Raw genomic sequence first — 20,740 nt, 5'->3', positions numbered from 1 at the left:
TTTCATCAGGTGTTAAAGTTGAGATATATATATATATATATATATATATATATATATATATATATATATGTGTATATATATATGTATATGTGTATATATATATGTATATGTGTATATATATATATATATATATATATATATATATATATATATATATATATATGTATATATATATGTATATGTATATGTATATATATGTAATATAGCACGCACTGATCTGGTAAGTCACAAGATCAAGGCAAATTCTTTAACTTTCAGCTTAAGTGCAGCTAAAGGTTTCTCACATATTAAAAAGGTCCGCTATATGAGACTGGTATATACAATATTTTCTTAGAACTTTGCAATGTAAGATGTAAGCAATAATATATGTAAAATACGGTAATACTGTACTATATGCATAAGATGCAACACTCAGTTATACAATAGGACAGGATTGCATGAAGACTGCTCCGAGGTCAATCTTCTCTAACGAAATCTGGCATTCTCATCAGATATTTCCATATAAGTTGAGGTCTGCCGTGTTGGTGTAATCGTCATCAAAATTGTGACCCTTAACGGAAAATTGCGATAAAAACACAGAAGTCAGATTTATTAGGAAATTGCACATTTCCATTATAAGATCAAATATACGACCAATAAGAAATCAAGCAATAAACAACAAATGCTAAATTCTAAAAAAAGATTTTTAGATGATGGACGAAATAAGATACTCACAGAATAGGATTTGGCCTCGCTGAGGTGAGTCATGTGGAAAAAAATTTAACTATAAAACATTTATAAAAATCAAAGATACAGGACTTTTGTAGGAAAGAGAATGCTTGAGGACAGAGCAGAGCAATAAATTTAGGCGATCAGTAAGATATTTCACGTGCTTCGTACCTCTTTGGCGATGGCATTCGGCCTTTGGAGAAAGGCTTGTTTCCTGACGCTGTACATACGTTGTTTGCCCTGTTGAGGTTCAAAAAAAAAAAAAAAACATGAGAGTATATGGAAGTAAATGTCCATAACGGAGGAAGTCACAGAAGCTTTTACATACGCACTTTATCACAATATCATGATTTCACTTAAAAGCGAACTCAATCGGCTAGTGTCATGGTTTACAGAACATCATAAAAACATTTACCGGCTTCAGACTTCTACTTTTATTAACATATAACACTATGATAAACCAAATCATTTATAATAAGTATTCAGATGCTTACTTGCTGTCATAATTCCCTTGAACCTGATGCCCTTGACCTCTCCTTTAAAATGAAGGAAAAACAGATGCTTTAGAGTGAGAATGAGAGTCTTTAAGGCGGGCAAAATTTCTAATGATAAGTGTTTTCAATTCATTTAATGCAGGTGTAAGAACGCGTAGCCTGTTGACCATGTTTTGCATGGCTAATTTGAACATTTCGACTCAATATTCATTTGAATTATTTCATTTGCGTTTCAGACAAGAAGCAAATAGCGGGCTCAAAATGAAAGCCAGTACAGGCTGGTGAGACAGTGTCGATAGGTACCTTGAAAATCTACTCCAAATAGACCTCCTAAATGAGAAAAAAAGGAACAGAAAAATGCAAATGAGATTTATATATATATATATTAGTCATTTACTGATTAACGTTTGACTAGATACTAGATACTGTAGATACAGTAGACAAGGATACTGTAAACAACACGCAACAGCTTTTGACTTTGTATTTTAAATTTAATGATGTAATAATGTATACGCAGCTTTGCTCACAAATAAGACACAAAAGGTTAAAAGCATTACACGGCGTTTATAATAAAACGCAACTGACAAGAACTATGTTAATTCTACAGACATGGGATATAACATTAAACAAGTGCTATTACTTTTCAAATTAATTATGTCTAAGTTAAAAAGCATTTAATGGAATATTTCACCACCTGTCTTCAGAAAAAACTGAATTTTTATATGTAAACAAAATCACGGCGTCTTAAAATTTGAACCTAAAATAAGAGTTAAGGTCCCACACCTTCCTTCTCATAATTACACTCATAAATGTAACTCGTTACTGTGTTTTGCATAAAAAGAAAGCATAGCTAAAATCCAAAATACGCCACAGATAGCATGTTTCCACAAGATGTATTAGTACTTGCCTCTGCTCTCTGCCACCTGAACCACTGCGGCCATCACCTGAATGAAACCTGGTGATCACGGACATTAATAATGACATTCATAACTGATGCAGGTTGGATAATGCAATGCAGAAAATAAAGTACTTGTATTACCTGCGAGACAGTCTTGACAGTCGACTCCACATTCTAAATAAAATCACAATAACAATAATGATAATTCAGATCATCATCATAGGCAAAAGAATTATGACGATTTTGCTTTCAAATACTTTGTTCGTTGTATGGTTTCTTATTGTCGCAGTTTAACTAAATAGGAACTGTATTATTAGACATTGGAAACAGATCTGCGTGCTTTTATCAACAGGAAACATCTTTAAGCACAATGTACTTCCCCTCTCCATCAAAAATAAGTTTAGTATCTTTATCTCTTTTTATAATCGAAAAAGTTATTTATTAATATTTTTTCCCCCTATTGTAATGAAGTAATAAGACCAATAATTTAGATTTCTTTTCTTTGCATCATCTATTGATTTTCTGTTGGAAAAAAAAAAAAAGAAGTGATTGTATTCCCTTCATGTGAATGTATCGATTTCAAAAGGCTTTAAAAGTCAGATCGAGCCGTAATAATCATACAAATTAATAAATAAAAAAAATATTTATTATGTACTCACCCATTGCCATCTCTGGATTGGAGATCTGCAATGCGCTTCCTGGGAACGGTTTGAGTAATAAAAAAAAAAAAATGCGATGTGTACATTTTTACAGAAATCTTTAATTGCACATTTACAGTACGTAAAAAAATAAAATGTATATATTCGCTGAAATGTATTTTATTTATATAATTCAGTTCCAGACTCACTTGTATCTCTTGACAATGAAGAAACACAGCAATCCAACAAAAAGAGCAGCTCCGAGACTAGAGACGGCTGGGACTACGATGTGCATGAGAGATGCTTGTTCTGAAAAAAATAAACAATGTATGTATATTTTAAATGATTACTACATTAATTCTCGACCAATATACACAGTATCTACACAGAGTAGATTTAATTTAAACCTTTCACAAAGATAGAATGAGTTGCGACCCTTTCTCCAATGACTTTCCCGTGGTGCTCGACTGTGCAATTGATGGAGCTGTGATCGTCCTCTTTTGTCGGGGTGAAGGTCAAGAGAGACTCTACCTCCCAGAGTCCATGACCAATGTGCTTGTAGCTCGTCATGATTTTTCCAGAGTGACTCCAGGTGAGAGTGGGCTGGTAGGACGGACAGGTGTGACGGACAGAGCATTTGATGACCGTAGGTTGACCCTCCTGCAAAGACTGCTCGCCCTGCAGGTCTGGTTTTGATGATTGTTCTGTCGACGTATTTTGAATGATTCACATTTAGGTTGTTTTCTTATTTTGCGCCATATCAAAGTTTTGTAATGATCGATAGCAAACTTACCGATCATTTTAATTGACACGCAGTTATCCACAAAGGAGTACTTGTCTTTCGTAGACGTCTCTAATTCAACCCTGAAACAAAATGGGCCGTTGTCATGGTTTCTGACTTGATCGATCTCCAAGGAGCAGTTTGAAGACCCCAGTGAACCGACCAGTTTTGTACGACCCTTGAAATTGTCTTCAACCTTTGATCCGTCTTTGTGAAAAATAATATCATTCCAGTTGTCCTTTTTGTGCCAGATAGCTTTAGTACGATCAGAGGGCTGCTGCTGACCAGGATATGTGAATGAACAGGGTAACACAACACAAGACGACACCAGAGCCTCCATTTCAGGCTCAACTTGCACCTTCCAAACATCAGCAAACACACCTGCGCAAATAACTGAAAAGTAACAAGGAAAAAACTGTAACAAATTCTGATTTTGAAGTTAAAGGATAAGTTTACTCACCCTCAGGTCACCCAATATGCGGCTGACTTTCTGTATTCAGTATCAGTAAAGATCTTTTTAGCTAAATCCGGTGGTCCTTGGTGATTCATTAAATGCAAGTCCACTGCCTAGTCAGCAAGTCACATCACTTACAGACACCAAAAAAGATTGATGATACACTAAAGCCTTACAAATGACCAGTTTGTTTAAGAAACATTTTTTTGTTTAATATGATCAATGTCCAGTACATAATGAATATGAGCCCACATGAGCATTTGCCTAGGGCTTTATTTTTTTTATATATATATATATATATATATATATATATATATATATATATATATATATATATATATATATATATATATATATATTTTTTTTTTTTTTTTTTTTTTTTTATATTTCCAACGCTGGACGGTTGTAAAAAGCATTTCACTGCATGTCGTACCATGTATGTATGTGTATGTGACAAATAAAATTTGAATTTGAATTTGATTAAGGTATTAATGTTGTAAATAATCTCGAGTTTCTTACACACGCTGATCATTTGGTCTCAAAAACCTCAATATATCTTCAGGAGCTGCGGACATTATTGTAGTTTAAGATAGCCATGGACATGCATGTTATGAAACGGCAAGCTTCTTTACTGTTCTACTGAAAATAAAAGTCACCAACATCTTAAACGGTCTGAAGGTAAGTAAAAAAACAGTCAATTTGAGCTTTTTAGGTGTAATATTCCTTAGAAAATATATTTGAAGAAGTAGAAATGTTAATTATTTCTATTTTTATGTAAAATAATATTCTAAAATTATTAATTGAAAATCGCTTATTATTAATACACGTCATGTATCCCAAGAAAGCTTTAAAATCATACTGTGAAACCAGTAGAGAAAAACTCCTGCCCGCACATCCATCCTGGACTGCACTCTAAGAACTGAAGAGACAAAACAACATTGACTTCTTTACATAGAAGAGTGAAATGTCAAATGTGTGCATAAAAGTCAAGTCAAAGTCAATTTTCCTGTCCTGTCAGTCTTTATTTTGTACTGAGCTACTGAACAAATATATATGAACCTGGATATGCGTGCATCAGCATCAGTCATACCATCACGTTCTTCAAGTAATTGTGCAAAAATGACATTTTATTAATCAATTTGTTTGAAAATGAATAAAGTTGTTACTGCCTCTAGTGATCATTTCTATTGGAAGCTGCACAGGTGTACAATCGGTACGTATTTTGTGTCTAAGAAGTGCACCCAGGTACATTTATGCCAGGTAGGAATAGGGGGAGTCGTGGCGTGTAGTTGAATGGGTTAAATGCAGAGACAAAATGTCTTTGTGTCTTTTCCTTTCCTTTGGAATGTCACGGTGACGTTTTCAACTAAGTCACGAAGTTAAAGCTGCCTTAAAACCGAGCGTGTGTGCATTTGTTATACGAGTCACATTTAAGAACATGTCTCTGAAATGCAGTGGTTTTCCAAACTGTTTCCTACTTCCTAAAGAGCACGGGTAAATACGTCACTTGTTATGGGGTTTACGCGAACATTGTTTTAAGTTCCCTCAAAATAGAATAAAATCAATAGCTCTATATTGTAATGTTGAATGGCTAATAAATAGGTAATTGCTAAATGGGTCAAAAAATTCCATAAATGGGTAAAATAATTCCTAGAGATAGTAGTAACAGTTGTACTGGCTTTCAGCCTTAAACAGATGCCATTATAGATATATCAAAATATTACATTGATTTAAAGATGAATGGGAAGTTATTTTAATGATTTGAATGATTTTGATTTGAATGACAATAATGAAGTTAGGTCAGTTAAAGATATGGGCCTCACATCTAAAATAATGAAATAATCAATAAGCAATCAACCATGATACAAATGTAATGCAAACTGATTCTACCCAAATGTATGGTATTAACCGATATATGAAATAACAACAGTTTATTTTGCACAGCCTAACTTTTTTAGATAACATTATTAAATATTATATTGCTCATGAGCAAGAAAAAATGTGTTAATAATTGCACAGTTTAAAAAAAGACAGCTTACCTCTTTTCAGTGTGACTGCTGTGCTGTGCCTCGAGTGCTGAATGAGCGAACAAGAAGCAAACAAGAGATATAAACTGCCTAAAAAAAATAAAGGAAATACATTTCAATCCACTGAGAATTTAGATCTGCGTTTCACTTCTCTTATTTGAGAATGTTGTGTTTTTTTTATCTTCTTTTAAGAAGAGACCATGAGATTCTCGGTATAGCAGATATTAATTTTTATTCTTCTGGAAATCCTCAAGAAATTTCCAAGAAATCGAACTAAGGCTCATCACAGTGGAGTATATATAGCGCATAGATGTTCAGGAACTGCTCGGGCCCCGGGCTTCCTGCTCTTTAAACTTTTTTCAGTTCGTACTGTTATTTTGGAACCTATATTTAACATTTTATAAATCTGTGATACCAGTGTGCTAAAAAACATCAGAGCATATGTCCAAACCCAAGAGTGAATTAATGTATATTATATATTTTTGAAATGAACAACACAACAACAACAAACGAAGTACTACTAAAAACTGCACGCACGTATTCATTAATCTTTAAATCCATGTTTTTCCAAACCTGCTGCATATGCGGGTGTCCACAGCAAGACGAGTGAACGGTAAGGACAACTTTATTGAAAAACGTAACTACTATTGAGAACGCCGGCTGAGTTGAACACAGAAAACGCATAAATATACTCGATCTTGCAAAGCAAAAGCGGTAAGCAATGACCTGCACACGTATGCATTGTACTTAATGCAAAGGTAGATTTTACTTGTGCATGTGCACTCGGTGAACCGGTCAGATCACAGCAATAACACGAATATTGTCGATGATAATGTATTTTTCAGGAACTGAAACAAGTGTGATATACAGTTGACCTCAAAATGATTCACACCCTAGAAAAACCTCATCTTTCGTTGGAGATCGGATTGTATATTTATCTCTAATGCATATTGAGCACAATTAATCATACCCTTTATTCAATACTTTTTGTAACCTCATTTTTCCAAGATAACAAAAACCTGACTAGAGATTCGAGACCATTCCTTCACCCAGAATCACTGCAGACCCTTTAGATTCCCGGCTTTATGTTGGTGCTTTTTCTCTTCGGTTCACCTCAATCATTTTCAACAGGGTTCCGGTAAGAGGACTAGAACGGCCATAATAGAAACTTGGTTTTGTGTTTAGTGACCCATTTTTGTTTTGATTTTTATGTTTGCTTGGAATTATTTTCCTGTTGAAAGATCCAAACATGGCACATTATGAGATTTCTAGCACGGACAGTCGGTTTTTATTTTATCTATTGCTGTCTATTTGAACAAAGCATCCAGGCCAACAACATTAAAAATACAGCAATATAGTATTTTACATATGGGGACTTTATTACTCATGTGTGCACCGAACCCATCTTGAGTGTTTGCTGTTAAAAAACTACTTTTCTTAAATCTGACCGTAGCAGCCAGTGCCATTTGAAGTTCCAGGACCAGTTCCAGTTTGAAGGTTTTTTTTTTTCACTGGAATTTTATCTTATGTGTTAATCATACAATAGTTACATTGATTCAAAACAGGAAGCCATGGCTGGAAAATTTAATTCCCCCAGTCACCCTGGTGAGATAAAAAAAATGCAAATATAATTGGAAATATAATTTTAGATATTTTAAGGAACCAATAATTGTGGTCATCGTATATTAGAGAGAAAAAAAAAACATTTGTGTCATAATGTGAAAATAATTTTCCTTTTTTTACTTCAATGAAAGGTTAGACTTTTTTATTTTATTTCTTTCTTTTTGAATGAAAGATTAAATGAATTAAAAAACCTTATTTACCGAGGGTATGCATAATTTTGAGCACAACTATATGAAAATGAGGGTGTTTCTGAATGCTCTGAATGCTGCTCCAGTCACTTCTGTTTCTTCTGCTGTGGAAAGATAGATTTTTTTGTAGATACTGATTTCCTATGATTGGTAATAGTCCTATATGATCTCATTATATTAAGTGAAATTATTAATAACATGTACAATTTTTTTATATACAAAAAATATGCATGCATTCAATACGGTAAGGGGGAAATGCTCTTTAAATAGGTCAAATGACTTGGAAACGTTTGTGTGTTTTAAGTATTAAGTCATATAAAATGTCAAGGGAACTGTGGCCAAATTTGAAAGACCACTACCCACATTGGCTGATGAGCAAAAATAATTATATGTAAAGTATGTAAATATGTAGGTTAGTAAGGTTAGTTGTGCGTGCAGGTGTGAAGTAAATAAATATTTATACAGAACATTTATACATGTTAATATGGCTGTTTGGTGAAGATAAAGAGATCAAAAGAAGTAGAAATATTAAACATGTTAAGAACAGAGAGGCGGAGGAATGTTATTGTGTTTATAATAGAGAGAAAGAGAGAGAGAGACTATTATATGACTATTTTTATACATATAGTAGAATATTATATGCTATTATTTTGTTGTAATGTTTGATGACCAATCAGCGGAGAGAGCGTTTCACTACTGCACACGTGTAAAGATCAAATATTCAACTTGTTCGACCGTCCCTTTTGTTTGAACAAATGGAAACCAAAAAATGTTCAGATTTCATTTCATTATATTAAAAAACAAATTATTAAATGGACCCATACACCGATCCGCTGCAGCGCCATTTATCGACAAGAACTCTGACTTTCTCGCGATAGCTTAGCGGTCTACTTCTGTCAGTTCCCGTAGATGCAACAACCGAACTTAAACTTAATTCATTTACCTTTTCCGGTTTTGCGATCAGGAGAAAATCCAATCAAAATTCGCATTGATTCTGGATTTGCAGACGGATGTTAAAAATGTCAACTATTAGCTTGTATTAATGCATGTTTTATTTGTGTAAATATAAGCTAGGTTATTAATCAATCAATCAATCAATCAATCACTTTTATACAGCGCTTTTAACAATACTTTTAATAAATGAAAAATTTCCTAGACGTCATAAAGCACTAAATATACTCAGTTCATCTCAGCTGAGTTTTGTCAGTAGACACCACGAAACTCTTGATAAAGGCCATCTCTGAAAAATCCTTCAAATGTAATCACATCAGCCAGTCAAAGCTTACAAAGGGCTTATTAAATCACTGTCAGTTGAAATAGCTACCATCAATGGCTGTAAGTAGAATGCTTCATCACTGACCAATTGATGTGAAGTATCAGAGGATCCATTGTGCTCTTTAATCCTACTCTTCATTTCATTTCCCCAATCCAGTCAATTAACAGAAACCGCTAATCTAGCACAAAGCTGTTCATGTCACTCACTCAGAGCTGAAACAGGAAGCTTAGTGCGGGGTACTCAGCACTATTTAAATCCAAAACCGATTGCAAACCCAATGAGACATCCTTTTGTGATCGTCTCAGGTCAGTCAGCGAATACTTTTCCTTATAAATGTGGTTTATGCACTGCTAGGCAAGAATGAACTCTAATCCCTTTTTTCTCTCTCTCCAGAGCATCACATTTCACAATATATCATGGGCAGTGGAACATCTAGGCCTCTGATGACCCAGGACTCAAGAAAAAAAAATAGGAGAAAGGAAAAGCTCACCGAGGACGACCCAAAGGACAGCGTTCCTTTTTCGGACGGCCTACAAAAAGACAAACGTTCAAAAGTACTGTCCAAGAAAGACTACGGTGTGGGAAAACTGAATCTCGCAAGAGGCAGTCGGATCCGTTACAGCCATCTATCATCAGCACTGGAGTCGAAGCAGGAACAAATCTCAGTGCAGAGTTGGGAAATGTGCAATCCTGCCTTTGTAGAAGAGAACATCTCACAAAGCTGACGGACCTTGTTCAGTTTACAGTCAATATACTGTCCCCTAGTGGAAAATGTCAGGACCTCTTGTAAAACCGAGGTGGGTGTGATTTGGAAATATTCAGAAAACTGTTCAAATATTTTAGCAATTTTGAGTAGTTCTGATTGTCTATAAGAAGGCTCTATTCCCTCATTCACTATCACTGGAAGTGTAATGAAATTTAAGGGATAAATTGTAGCCTAGTTCTTGTTGTATCTGAATAATAGCCATCTTCTGATATATCATTTCCAACACTATTGTGATTTAAAACTGATCTTTAATTCTCAAAGATGGGGTATGATTTTGGTGGATTTTAATAAAAATAAAAATAACAACTTGAAACGAATTGGTGTCTTGTTTTCTAATACACAGAATTTAGCCATTAAAGAAATAGAAAAATTACGCCATATTTTACTCGCCCCCAAGCCACGTTTTATGCTTGTAAATGTTACGTGTTCATACCTACTTATAAACATGAGATCTGGATGCCTTTGCAAAGAATAAAATCTTCAAAGACCATTTATTGAGTCCATTTATTGAGTCCATTAAAAGGTTGGAGATTTTGAGCTAAATTAGCTGTAGTTTGTTTATTTAGCTCTTTAAAAAATGTTTTAGCTCTCTAACACTCTACAAATGAACGTTTCGAAAAGGAAAAAAAAAAGGTAGGAGTGAGAAGTGAGACAATTTGAACAGTTAAAAAACAATATCATTTCCTGAGAATGATCTCATTGGAACTAGTCTATTTTGGAAGTTGAGGAAGTAAATCCTAACGGTGGAAGATGACTTTAAGGACAAGATAAATAGATTTTTAAATAATAAAAAACATTTTTAATGTCTATTAATTCTGTTAAAGTGATAAAGTAGACCTAATATCTAATTTAAGCAATTTCACGTAAATATGTGACTAGAGAAAATATGAATAAAGTAAATCACAGACGCAGAAAAGTCGCTATATAACAGGAATGGCCAATTTAAAATGAATGTGTCGATCATCGTACATGTTCGTTGTGAGCATTAGTTCAGTTGTATTGTTTTAGGTTTTGTAGAAGATAATACATCACTTTTAATCCACATCCTGTTGAAATGACAGCAGTGGTTAGGTTAAAACCCACACAGGGGTCACAGTCCCATCAATAGTGGTCCATATCAAAAAGAAAAAGAAAACAAACATACTTTGGTGTGTGAGACTTGGGGCCTTTTTTGTTGGGTTTTTTATAAGCAGCTCTACAGCAATAACATATTTTACTGATAAGTTTTAGTCAAATTTTGATTAAAGGTTTTGACCCACCTCAAATGTTGACTAGTACTTTTCTTTCAGCGATGAATTTTTGTTGGCAAATTATATGCGAGTGTCCTGTGTATATTTATTATGTATGTAAAAATACACACGCATGCCTTTTATTTCAATACCTTGCTTCTTAGGCACTTCCTAGTAGCACTTCCTTAGTGGTTCAGCATAACTCAACATAACAACAAGTGAAAAAAAGTAAAGACTTTCTACAAAAACTGTGTATATTGAATGTGTGCAGCCGGTCTTTTAGATGCTAAAATAGGAAGTGACCAAATTATCACAAGCTCTGCCGGATAGAGGGGGAAGGAAGCTCTCTGATGCTTAGCGCATAAGTCGTCTTCTGATGAACTTGGGCACAGTTTGAAGGCATAACAGTGAGGTACTAATTTATATTTCTATCTACAGAGTGAATATTCAAATGCCTTAAGTTACTAACGTATTGCAGACGTCCCACAGCACATGCTCCGTTAAATTCAGAAATTCAACTTTATTTCCAGCCGCTAATATTTGACGCAGAGATGATTTTCTGGAGCTGTTTGTTGTCGCTCTCTTTGTGGCTCAGAGGTTAGTGACAGCTGTTTTAAGTTTTTCTGTAGTGAACTTTACACACAAAAAGGCTTTGATTATCAGTTATGTTTTTCTGCTCTTAGGCCTCGGCAGTATTAAAAATAAAATATGAGTCATTCCTCGCGCACAGGAATTAAAGCGCACTTCCAGTCTTCTGTGAGGAAGAAAGCATTAGGTGTACTGAGATGAGCGTCTTGGAAAAGCATATAGACTTTAGCATTTAGAGTGTAAGAGGAAAAACTGTGCGAAAATGTTTCATTGTGATGCTCCGTAACCGGTAAAACATTAAATGAGCATTTCATGTGAGATTAGATGAAGTAATTGAATCGGTCACTGCATCGTCAAGAAAAAATATTACATAATTTAGATTCGTTCTGCTTTCAGTGTCACCTGCTAATGCCAATGAGTGGGAAGCGGCAGTGAACGCGTCGGTGGTGGGTTTGTCCGGATCATGTGTGGTGGTTTCCTGTGAGTTCAGCTACCCTGCTAAAGGAAGAACATACACAGAATTCACAGGGATTTGGTACAAAACCAATGAGGAATCGGTAGTATTCCATAGAGACCACTCAAAAATCATAGAGGCATTTAAAGGTCGCACTAGTCTAACTGGTGATTTGAGCAAAAACGACTGTTCTTTGAACATCAGCTCTCTAAAACGCAGTGATGAAGGATCGTTCATGTTCCGGGTTGACATTAAAGATCTGGACAAATACACATATAAAAAGGATAAAGAAAAGGTTTCTATAAAAGTGGAGGGTAAGTTGAGGGGGGTTGATTTGTTGTGTAATATCTATATATATATAAAAAATTAAGCATTATGAAAAAACATTTTCTTCACCAGAAACACCAAAGATTCCATCCGTCTCTGTGGAAGAGGAAGTGACATCAGGGAAAAGGGTGACCGCTACCTGCGCGGTGTATCATTCCTGTCCGTCAAACCTGCCTCGTGTCACCTGGAGCCACGATGGCACACACTCAAGGTCATCACAGCCACAACATCACGGCCAGTGGTTGATTACGTATTACAACCTGACCTTCACTCCTTCTAGAGAAGACCACGAGAAACAGCTCAGCTGCTCTGCGCAGTTTGAAGTGAAGACAGTGACAGGCAACAGAACTCTCAACGTTAAATGTAAGTCCGTTATGTGAGTTGAAGACAAATGATCCAAAGCTAGTTAGTAACAATAAATGGTGTGTGTGTATATATATATATATATATATATATATATATATATATATATATATATACAGTGTGTATATATATATATATATATATATACACACACACATATATATATATATATATATATTGTTACTAACTAGACTTTGATCATTAGTTTCAACAATAAATGGTGTGTGTATATATATATATATATATATATATATATATATATATATATATATATATATATATATATATATATATATATATATAATATTATGTTTATTATGTTTAACAATTTTAATATATTAATTTTGATAGTTTCAAGTGGTCCTGTGTCAAATTTCAAAGTTTGTTAAGTGTCCCAGTTAAAAAGTGTTAAATGAATTAAATGTTTGACAGACTGATTAGACTATTGATATAATACATTGCATTTTATAAAAATTTTCTTTCATTCAGATCCTCCATATAACGTCAGGGTGACCACTAAAGCGTCAGTGAAGGAGAACGACTCTGTGGAGCTGACCTGCTCCAGTGACAGCAATCCTCCTGCAAGCAGCTACCGCTGGTTCAGCTCGGATGGGACGACGTTAGGAAACAAGCAAACTTACAAACTAGAGAGAGCGTCTCGATATACTGAAGCCATTTCCTGTACAGCCATTAACACAGAGGGAAAAGCAAGTTCTGGTCCACAGAAAATTAATGTGCTGTGTACGTATTAAGTGCAACTGGATTTTTAGTGATTAGAGAAGGTATTTTTAACACGGAAAAAAAATACAAATGCCACTTTTACATTTAAAGAAATATATTTCAGGTTTAGATTAGTTAAACTGAAGTCAATTCAGGTCAGCAACTCTGAGTTACCGCAAGACGATCACAATCATTACAACTCAAGCACAACACTTGAACCTTAAAGTTCTCGATGGTGTAGTGGCCCCGCGCTGGACCTGATGAGTGCACAGGAAGCGGTGAAAAGAACTGAAAAATAAAACGCGTTTCGAACGCGTTTCTAATAAAAGCAATGTTATTGTGTGAGTTGTCTGTAACAACAATAAAAAAGACAAAGTTTTTCGATTGAACGTGACATCGAGGAAAAAACGTTTGCTTCAACAAAGTGAGGTGAGGTTGAAAAACCAACATTTCATCAACATTTTGTTTCATTCAGATCCTCCATATAACGTCAGGGTGACCACTAAAGCGTCAGTGAAGGAGAACGACTCTGTGGAGCTGACCTGCTCCAGTGACAGCAATCCTCCTGCAAGCAGCTACCGCTGGTTCAGCTCGAATGGGACGACGTTAGGAAACAAGCAAACTTACAAACTAGAGAGAGCGTCTCGATATACTGAAGCCATTTCCTGTACAGCCATTAACACAGAGGGAAACAATACTTCTGGCCAGTGGAAACGTAAGTAAGAGTGAAAAGCCTTGTTTAAACTGGTATTTTTAGATAATTTTTGTATCATTTATGAACGCTAATAACAGTCTGGGAAACTCTTCCTCAGCTTCAGAAGCTCCTCAACATGGTGAGACTTAATCTTTTAAAAACATTGTTTTATTGCAAAAATAAAAATGACAATAATTATATAATTATGAATGATTTTAATTCTTTTAAGTATTTGTTTCTTTTCACAGGCATAATAATATACATCGCTGTTGCATCAGCTATTGTACTTATTTTAGCCTGCATTTTAGTGTATGTTGTGAGAAGACGAAGGTAAGGATCTCTCATTCAATCAGTGTGTCTTGCTCCTTTGTTTCCTGGCAACTTTAAAATCCCAATTTTTTTTTTTTTTTTTCCCAGTGGGAAGAGCACTGAACAACTACATGCAATGAAGAATGAGCAAAATGGAATGGAAATAACCAAAAATAAGAATGATCATATATTTCAAAATTTGGGGTACTTTTTTTCTTTTTGTAGAAATTATTACAGATGCACTAAATTGTTTAAACATGATATATTCCGAAGACATTCCAAATGTCACAGAAGATTTCAGATGTTATTATTACATTACAAAAATGTATTACAGTTTCCACAAAAAGTAGCAGAACTGTTTTCAACCCTGATAATAATAGATGTTTCTGGAACAGCATACAAGTATATTAAATAGATTTTTGAAAAATCATGTGACACTTGCATTACAGGAATAAATCACATTTATATAAGTATATTCAAATTTTTAAAAAGAATTACCTTAAATTGTAATAATGTTTTAGAATGTTACTGTTTTTACTGTATTGTTTCGCTTTTGTAAGCAGAAAATGTTAATAATATAAAACATGGCATCTAAATTATTTCAAACTTTTAACTGTAGAGTATAATATAATGGTTTTGTGTGTGTGTGTGTGTGTGTGTGTGTGTGTGTGTGTGTGTGTCGCATGTGCTTTTTACATAATTATACACCAGAACTTTTACTAATGATTTGTGTCTTTTGTTTTATGAAAAGCAGTAAAGGAAAGGAAGGCAGTGATGAGGATATTTACACAAATTGCCCGGAAGGTCATATTTATGGCAACACTGAGGTGAGTACAACAGCATCAGTCCAAATTGTGTCTCTTTCCCAACTCCTACTAATGCTGAGCCTTTTTCTGACAATTATTGAAAAGGTATTGATTTTCGGTGTCATGTATGTAAAAATCAAATCACTTGATGGATACCTGGTTGCATTTTTTTAACCGGACATGTGCTTGCCTGTTACTTTTAAAAGTACCCAATAATTTCAATAATGTGCTACAACTTAAAATAACTAATTATGTTACTTTTTATGAAAAGTAATGTTACTATGTCTTTTGCGTTACCTTTTAATTGTGTTTTTAATATAAAAATTCTTTAGCAAATGTAAAAGGCCTTTCAAAAGTGTAATGAATAAACCTTAGGCTGAAGAAAAAGTGAAATCATGTCTGTAAAGTAGAAGAAATCTAATGTTATTTTTGCTTAAGTCATTAAGTATGGTTAAACTGGATCATCAAAGGTCAGCAGTAAAGATATCAGTAAATAAAATGGGATTAGATACATTTGTATTAACATATTTAATTACTCAAGGTTTGGGTCATTTTTTGGCCTTCTGATTTCTCTCAACATGGGGAGAGGAAAACAGAAATAACTAGTAACTAGCGTTTCTTCTTTCTTCTTTAAGTTATTACCCACTTATTGTATAGTATATTGAATTATGATTAAAAGTAGTACGAACATGCATAAGAGGACAGGAAACAAAGTCATATCTAGAAACTTCGCACATCGGCTAGCTGTTAAACTGATAACACTCCCCCGAAGACTCGTGCGTCCAGATACGTACAAAACTATGACTAGAAACTACACTGCATGTGCCTATGTGGCTTAACATTTACAATTTAAAAGAGATCGTTTAATCAACGAAACGTACTATGAGATTTCCGTACTATATTTTGCTTTTTTTTTTTTTTTTTTTTTTTAGTTTGATGGGAAAGCCTTCTCATCTGACTACACCTCGGAAGATGAAGCAGTCTACATTAACACATGAAGATAACAACAAAGCATGGCGTCCTGCTAGAAATAACACACACATGTAAATGTACTGTGTGTGAATCTCACGCTTTCAACGGGTGTGGAAACGCTTTCAGAGAGTGTATTTATATTTGCATTTAACAGTAATTAGTAGTCATACACATATTTAGTAGTCATTATCCAAAGTGATTTACAAGTGGGGACAGTACAAGCAATGAAGACCAACAAAAGAGCAGTGGCATACAATGCAGTGCTATCAAGTTTAAATGTCACTCAGATAGAAAAATATATTAGTGTTAAAATAGTAAAATGTATTGTAAATATGCCATTAATGACTAAAATAGCACAGTATTATTGCATTAATATTGCATTATATAATATTGCATAGCTTACCCGTTATTTAGATTAGGTTTGTATTTTTTATCAGATCAGATATGGAGAAATTTAGCATTACTTCACTTGCTTACCAGTGGATCCTCTGAAGTGAATGGGTGCCGTGAGAGTCCAAACTGCACTATTCCTTTTAATGTATATTCATGTTATACGGTATCGGTTAGCTTGGGTGTGGGGAAAAAACAGTGTTAAACCAAAACCCCCCATTGTTACACACTTTTATGTTCAGTTCTATGCAGTCTTGTATGCAATAATGTAATCTTGTATGCAATTATAAGACAGGAACCATTACATCTTAGGATAAATCACATGGTATCATGTTCCTCAATTCTGCACCAGCCGGCACAGATTGTTATGCAGTAATTAACATTTCTGTTTTTTTAAGAAATAGGTTTCATTTCCTATTCTTTTAAAGAATCTCAACTAGCTCTTGCCCTCTCAACTAGTGTTATGGTCTTTAACTGTAATTTTTGATCTTAAGCTCTAAATACTTGATAAAATGTCTTATTTCTTCAAATATGTATGGACATTTAGCACCATAGCTAGGCGTCCCGAATTCGAATCCCGGATCACGGACCTTTCCCGGTCCCATCCCCTTCTCTCTGACCCACTTCACTTCAACCTATACCGTCCTATCTGAATAAAAACTGTCCGTTACTGTATGTATTTATTGCTGTCCAGCTCAAAGCCCCATCCTGTGCTTGCAAAGCTTCTGAAGGCAGATCTCTTCTCCAGAAATGAAAGTGAAAGCATACATTTTCTCCAGTCAACTTTCATTGACTAAATCAGCACTTCCTAATTGTTTGTAGTACATAAACGAATAAACACAAGAAGTATAATTTCCTGAGCCCGTCTTATAATTATTAAAACTAATAAAAGGGGGAAAAAAGCCTATATTGCGACGTAATAAAATACACAACCGAATAAACTTCTTCAATAAAGGTTATGTTGTTAATTATCAACACATTTATATTTTCACAATGTACACTCTCAGAAAAAAAGGCACGGGTAGATTTTTCTACTAACATGTACATTTAAAATACAAATACGTACCTTAAATGGAACATAAAGACATACATTTGAGCTTTTTGACCGTAAGGCCTTAGAAGTGACCTTAGACCTTAGAGCAACTTAAAATGGATGTTCTGATTGGTACCCAGCATGCAGCCCGCATCCTGGGATTGGCTGACGAGTAAAACATGAAATGTGGACCATTTCCTTTTTTGCGTGTGACTATTTATCGGCCCGGTCAAAGGATGCGTGTTCGTCATCGGACACTTAATCGGTTTGCTGTTAAGGGAGTGTTTGGTGTTACTCAAGTGTGCAGGTCTATGTGAGCGCACCATATATGCAGCTACTTAAATATCAAATAGATATTCAATCAGAAATAAACCGAATTAAAAGTATAATAAATCCAGAATAAAATACATTTTTTTTGGTTTTTCAAAAGACATCAAAAGTAAAAGAGAACCTTCCTATATATCAGAGGTCTGCAACAAAATCTCCCTTATATACAACTAATAACGTCACATTTCCACTTCAAATGGACAAACTGGGTTGAATATAAACTCATGGGTGCCATCTAGTGACTAACTGTACAAATCAATCAAATGTAATGAAGGCCTAACTGTATTTTGAATCAATCTTGACAAAGCTGTGTCGTGCATTAAGACTGAAACCTTCATTTCTTAATGCATTACTGTAATTGATGTTTTGTAGCCTGTAACTATTTAAAAAATTCTCCACGTTTGATGCACGCAGTTTAATCCTGAGAAGAAAAATGGAACCGTGTCATAATTTACTCGTGTTTTTTCCAAAGCTGCATGACTTGCTTTCATCTGTGAAACATATTAAATATTTCGAAGCCAAGAAGCAGCACAGTTCACAGCATCCAAGTAAACTGGTACGATGGGAAAGATATCGCACGTTTTTCCTTTTTAAATATTGATTTCCGAGCAGCTTATAATCAAAATCAAAACGCAGTAGTGTTTCGGCTTTTGTCAATTTACGGGCTTAAAGAAAGACAATGCAAAAAAAAAAAAAGAAAGAAAGAAAAATATGTAAATAATAACAAAATAATCCAATCGGAAACATCTCGTGAATATGACCAGGTTTTGAGCGGTTTCCTGTTACCTGATTTCCTGTTACCACCTAACAACCTGCACAGAAATACAAAAACACAATCACTTTTCTACAATTATTATTAAATCTTAATGCCTTTTTTTTAAGTATTAACCTTCGGCCAACACAGACTTGCAGTTTCACGTCTGTAACTTGCAGGTGGGCCCATCACGCTTCCTGAATGTGTATGGCACAGGAAGTGAGACTCTAACACATCAGAAACCCTCTCGCTGTCTGACTTAGACGAACAGATTCGGGGTTTTGATAGAAAAAACAACGCTGAAAGAGGTCGCTGATCTCTGAGCGGCTCCGAGGTAAGTCACACGAGAGCGAACGAAACGATATAGCATTTTGTTTTTTTTTTTTAAAGTTGTTAGTGATCTTACACACCCAATATAAGACTGGCAAGACTTACGTTTATCAAAAAACAATGCTCTGGTATTTTAGCACGTCATTATAATCTGGCTTTTTGCTTGCACTGGATATATCATGTAAAAAGTATGAATTAACGTATCTAATAAAGCATAAAATGGCATCTAATCCATAGCTCATCTGCATTAATCCAAAGATCACTGTTTTTCAGATTTATAGACAGATATGTTATTCCATGATGTCATATTTGCTGCTGTCTTCGTTGCTTTTTACTCCTCAGGTAACGAATTTCATATCATTTTCGGTCTTGTGTTTCTATTGGTATCATATTTTATCACATCGGCTAAAAGCCTTAAGCCATGCATTTAAAATGCGTTCTTTTTTCACTAGATTTCTCATTTCTTACATCATTTCTTACATTGCATTTATAATAGTAACCTTTTTTAGGCAGTTTTCTATCTATGGGTTTATGTTAAGGAATTAAGTCGATTTGTAAATATGCACTTAATTGTTTCGATGTGAGTGCAGTGAAGAATGACTATCACGTTTCAGTTGGGGCGAGATTAAGCGTGCGGTTTCTTTATCAGTACCAATACGAGCTCGCATTACGACTGAATCTTCGCTCGCCGAGGTTAACTGCCTCAATTGTCGTTCTCCGAGGGCAACGTGAACGCGTGTCTTCTGTCACAGGAAAAGCTCGCACTCAAAGCTGGGTGAAGCAGTGGCCGGGAGAGGCGTACAGCGCACCCGGGGAGAACGTCACCATACACTGCCAGACTCGTGGAGACATTGAGGAGGCTAAGTGTTTAGTACACTGGTACATCAAGAGCAGACTTGGGAGATATGTCAGCATCGACAAACTCGCTCAGTTCAGCGGGAGACACTCTGAGGACAAAAAAGAAAGCCACCGGCGTCACAGCTTTACCTTGAGGTCCCTGGAGCTCAACGACACTGGAAGATTCTACTGTAATTACTTGTGCAGAATTAACGACACATACGAGCAGTACTACGGTAGTGGGACTCGACTTTTTGTACTTTTTAGGACTGAAAATGTGACTAAAGGCAGCCCGCTGTACACCTTCGATAAAACAGGTGAGGATGATTGCATTCGTTCTTTCTAGCAGAACCTTTGCGCTTCGGTTTGGTACAAACGATCATTTATATCACTTTCGCAATTTCTCTTTTTTTCAGATGAAGTGAAGGGCGAATCAAGAATTTACTTGTTTTTCCTTTTCATTGTTTTAATCGTTTTATTGTCTAAATTCGTTGTATGTATATTTACGACTGCACTTGCACTTTTTTCTCCTCATTAAATCTGTTTTCTCTGCGCAAGACTAATTTATTTATATAGCACATTTATATAAAAACGATGGCGATCCAAAGTGCCTAAATTATCAGTTTATGTATATAAAACTCAGTCAAATTTGAAATAGTTTGACAGTAAAAATGAGTGGAGGATAAAGGTAGTAAATATATAAATTCATTTTATATTTGACATTATTTTTTTTTGGTTTTAATAAATAAAAGAA

The 20,740-nt window shown here is 34.9% G+C and overlaps 2 protein-coding genes across 8 annotated transcripts; one reads left to right on the top strand and one right to left on the bottom strand.

Annotated features, from left to right (window-relative positions):
• Positions 1-134: 134 nt before the first annotated feature.
• LOC122359506 (sialic acid-binding Ig-like lectin 14) lies at positions 135-17,584 on the bottom strand. Of its 5 annotated transcripts, none has more exons than XM_043259831.1 (14): positions 16,793-17,584; positions 6,013-6,090; positions 4,833-4,892; positions 3,532-3,912; positions 3,146-3,442; positions 2,948-3,047; positions 2,760-2,798; positions 2,242-2,274; positions 2,110-2,157; positions 1,506-1,532; positions 1,203-1,244; positions 880-948; positions 715-733; positions 135-550 (listed from the first exon to the last, which is right to left on the bottom strand). In XM_043259831.1, the coding sequence occupies exons 3-14, from the start codon at positions 4,870-4,872 to the stop codon at positions 488-490; spliced, it is 1,158 nt and encodes a 385-aa protein (XP_043115766.1). In that variant the 5' UTR covers positions 4,873-4,892; positions 6,013-6,090; positions 16,793-17,584; the 3' UTR covers positions 135-487. The 5 variants fall into 5 exon arrangements, with proteins under 5 accessions (XP_043115766.1, XP_043115767.1, XP_043115770.1 ...); XM_043259832.1 differs by lacking the exon at positions 16,793-17,584 and adding an exon at positions 12,073-12,168; XM_043259833.1 differs by having other exon boundaries at positions 459-550; positions 715-763.
• On the top strand, positions 11,345-17,026 carry LOC122359504 (myelin-associated glycoprotein-like). Of its 3 annotated transcripts, none has more exons than XM_043259829.1 (11): positions 11,345-11,494; positions 11,613-11,679; positions 12,067-12,438; positions 12,524-12,814; positions 13,304-13,555; positions 14,010-14,249; positions 14,347-14,367; positions 14,477-14,558; positions 14,646-14,741; positions 15,292-15,364; positions 16,276-17,026. In XM_043259829.1, exons 2-11 carry the CDS (start codon positions 11,634-11,636, stop codon positions 16,339-16,341), a joined length of 1,539 nt encoding a protein of 512 aa, XP_043115764.1. In that variant the 5' UTR covers positions 11,345-11,494; positions 11,613-11,633; the 3' UTR covers positions 16,342-17,026. The 3 variants fall into 3 exon arrangements, with proteins under 3 accessions (XP_043115764.1, XP_043115763.1, XP_043115765.1); XM_043259828.1 differs by having other exon boundaries at positions 11,407-11,494; positions 11,572-11,679; XM_043259830.1 differs by having other exon boundaries at positions 11,414-11,494; positions 11,561-11,679.
• Positions 17,585-20,740: the final 3,156 nt, after the last annotated feature.

The sequence above is a fragment of the Puntigrus tetrazona genome, chromosome 15, assembly GCF_018831695.1.
Source record: "Puntigrus tetrazona isolate hp1 chromosome 15, ASM1883169v1, whole genome shotgun sequence".
In the NCBI taxonomy this organism is placed as follows: domain Eukaryota; kingdom Metazoa; phylum Chordata; class Actinopteri; order Cypriniformes; family Cyprinidae; genus Puntigrus; species Puntigrus tetrazona.
The sequence above is the reverse complement of the archived record's forward strand: the minus strand, read 5'-3'. Positions and strand labels throughout refer to the sequence as shown.

Bases quoted from the DNA above. Each gene is read 5' to 3' on its own strand.
- LOC122359504 (XM_043259829.1), top strand. From the start codon at position 11,634: ATGATTTTCTGGAGCTGTTTGTTGTCGCTCTCTTTGTGGCTCAGAG. The intron at 12,439-12,523 runs GTAAGTTGAGGG...TTTCTTCACCAG, and splicing joins GGTTTCTATAAAAGTGGAGG to AAACACCAAAGATTCCATCC. The intron at 13,556-14,009 runs GTACGTATTAAG...TGTTTCATTCAG, and splicing joins ACAGAAAATTAATGTGCTGT to ATCCTCCATATAACGTCAGG.
- LOC122359506 (XM_043259831.1), bottom strand. From the start codon at position 4,872: ATGGATGTGCGGGCAGGAGTTTTTCTCTACTGGTTTCACA. The intron at 3,443-3,531 runs GTAAGTTTGCTA...ATACGTCGACAG, and splicing joins CGTGTCAATTAAAATGATCG to AACAATCATCAAAACCAGAC. The intron at 3,048-3,145 runs GTTTAAATTAAA...TATTTTTTTCAG, and splicing joins TCATTCTATCTTTGTGAAAG to AACAAGCATCTCTCATGCAC.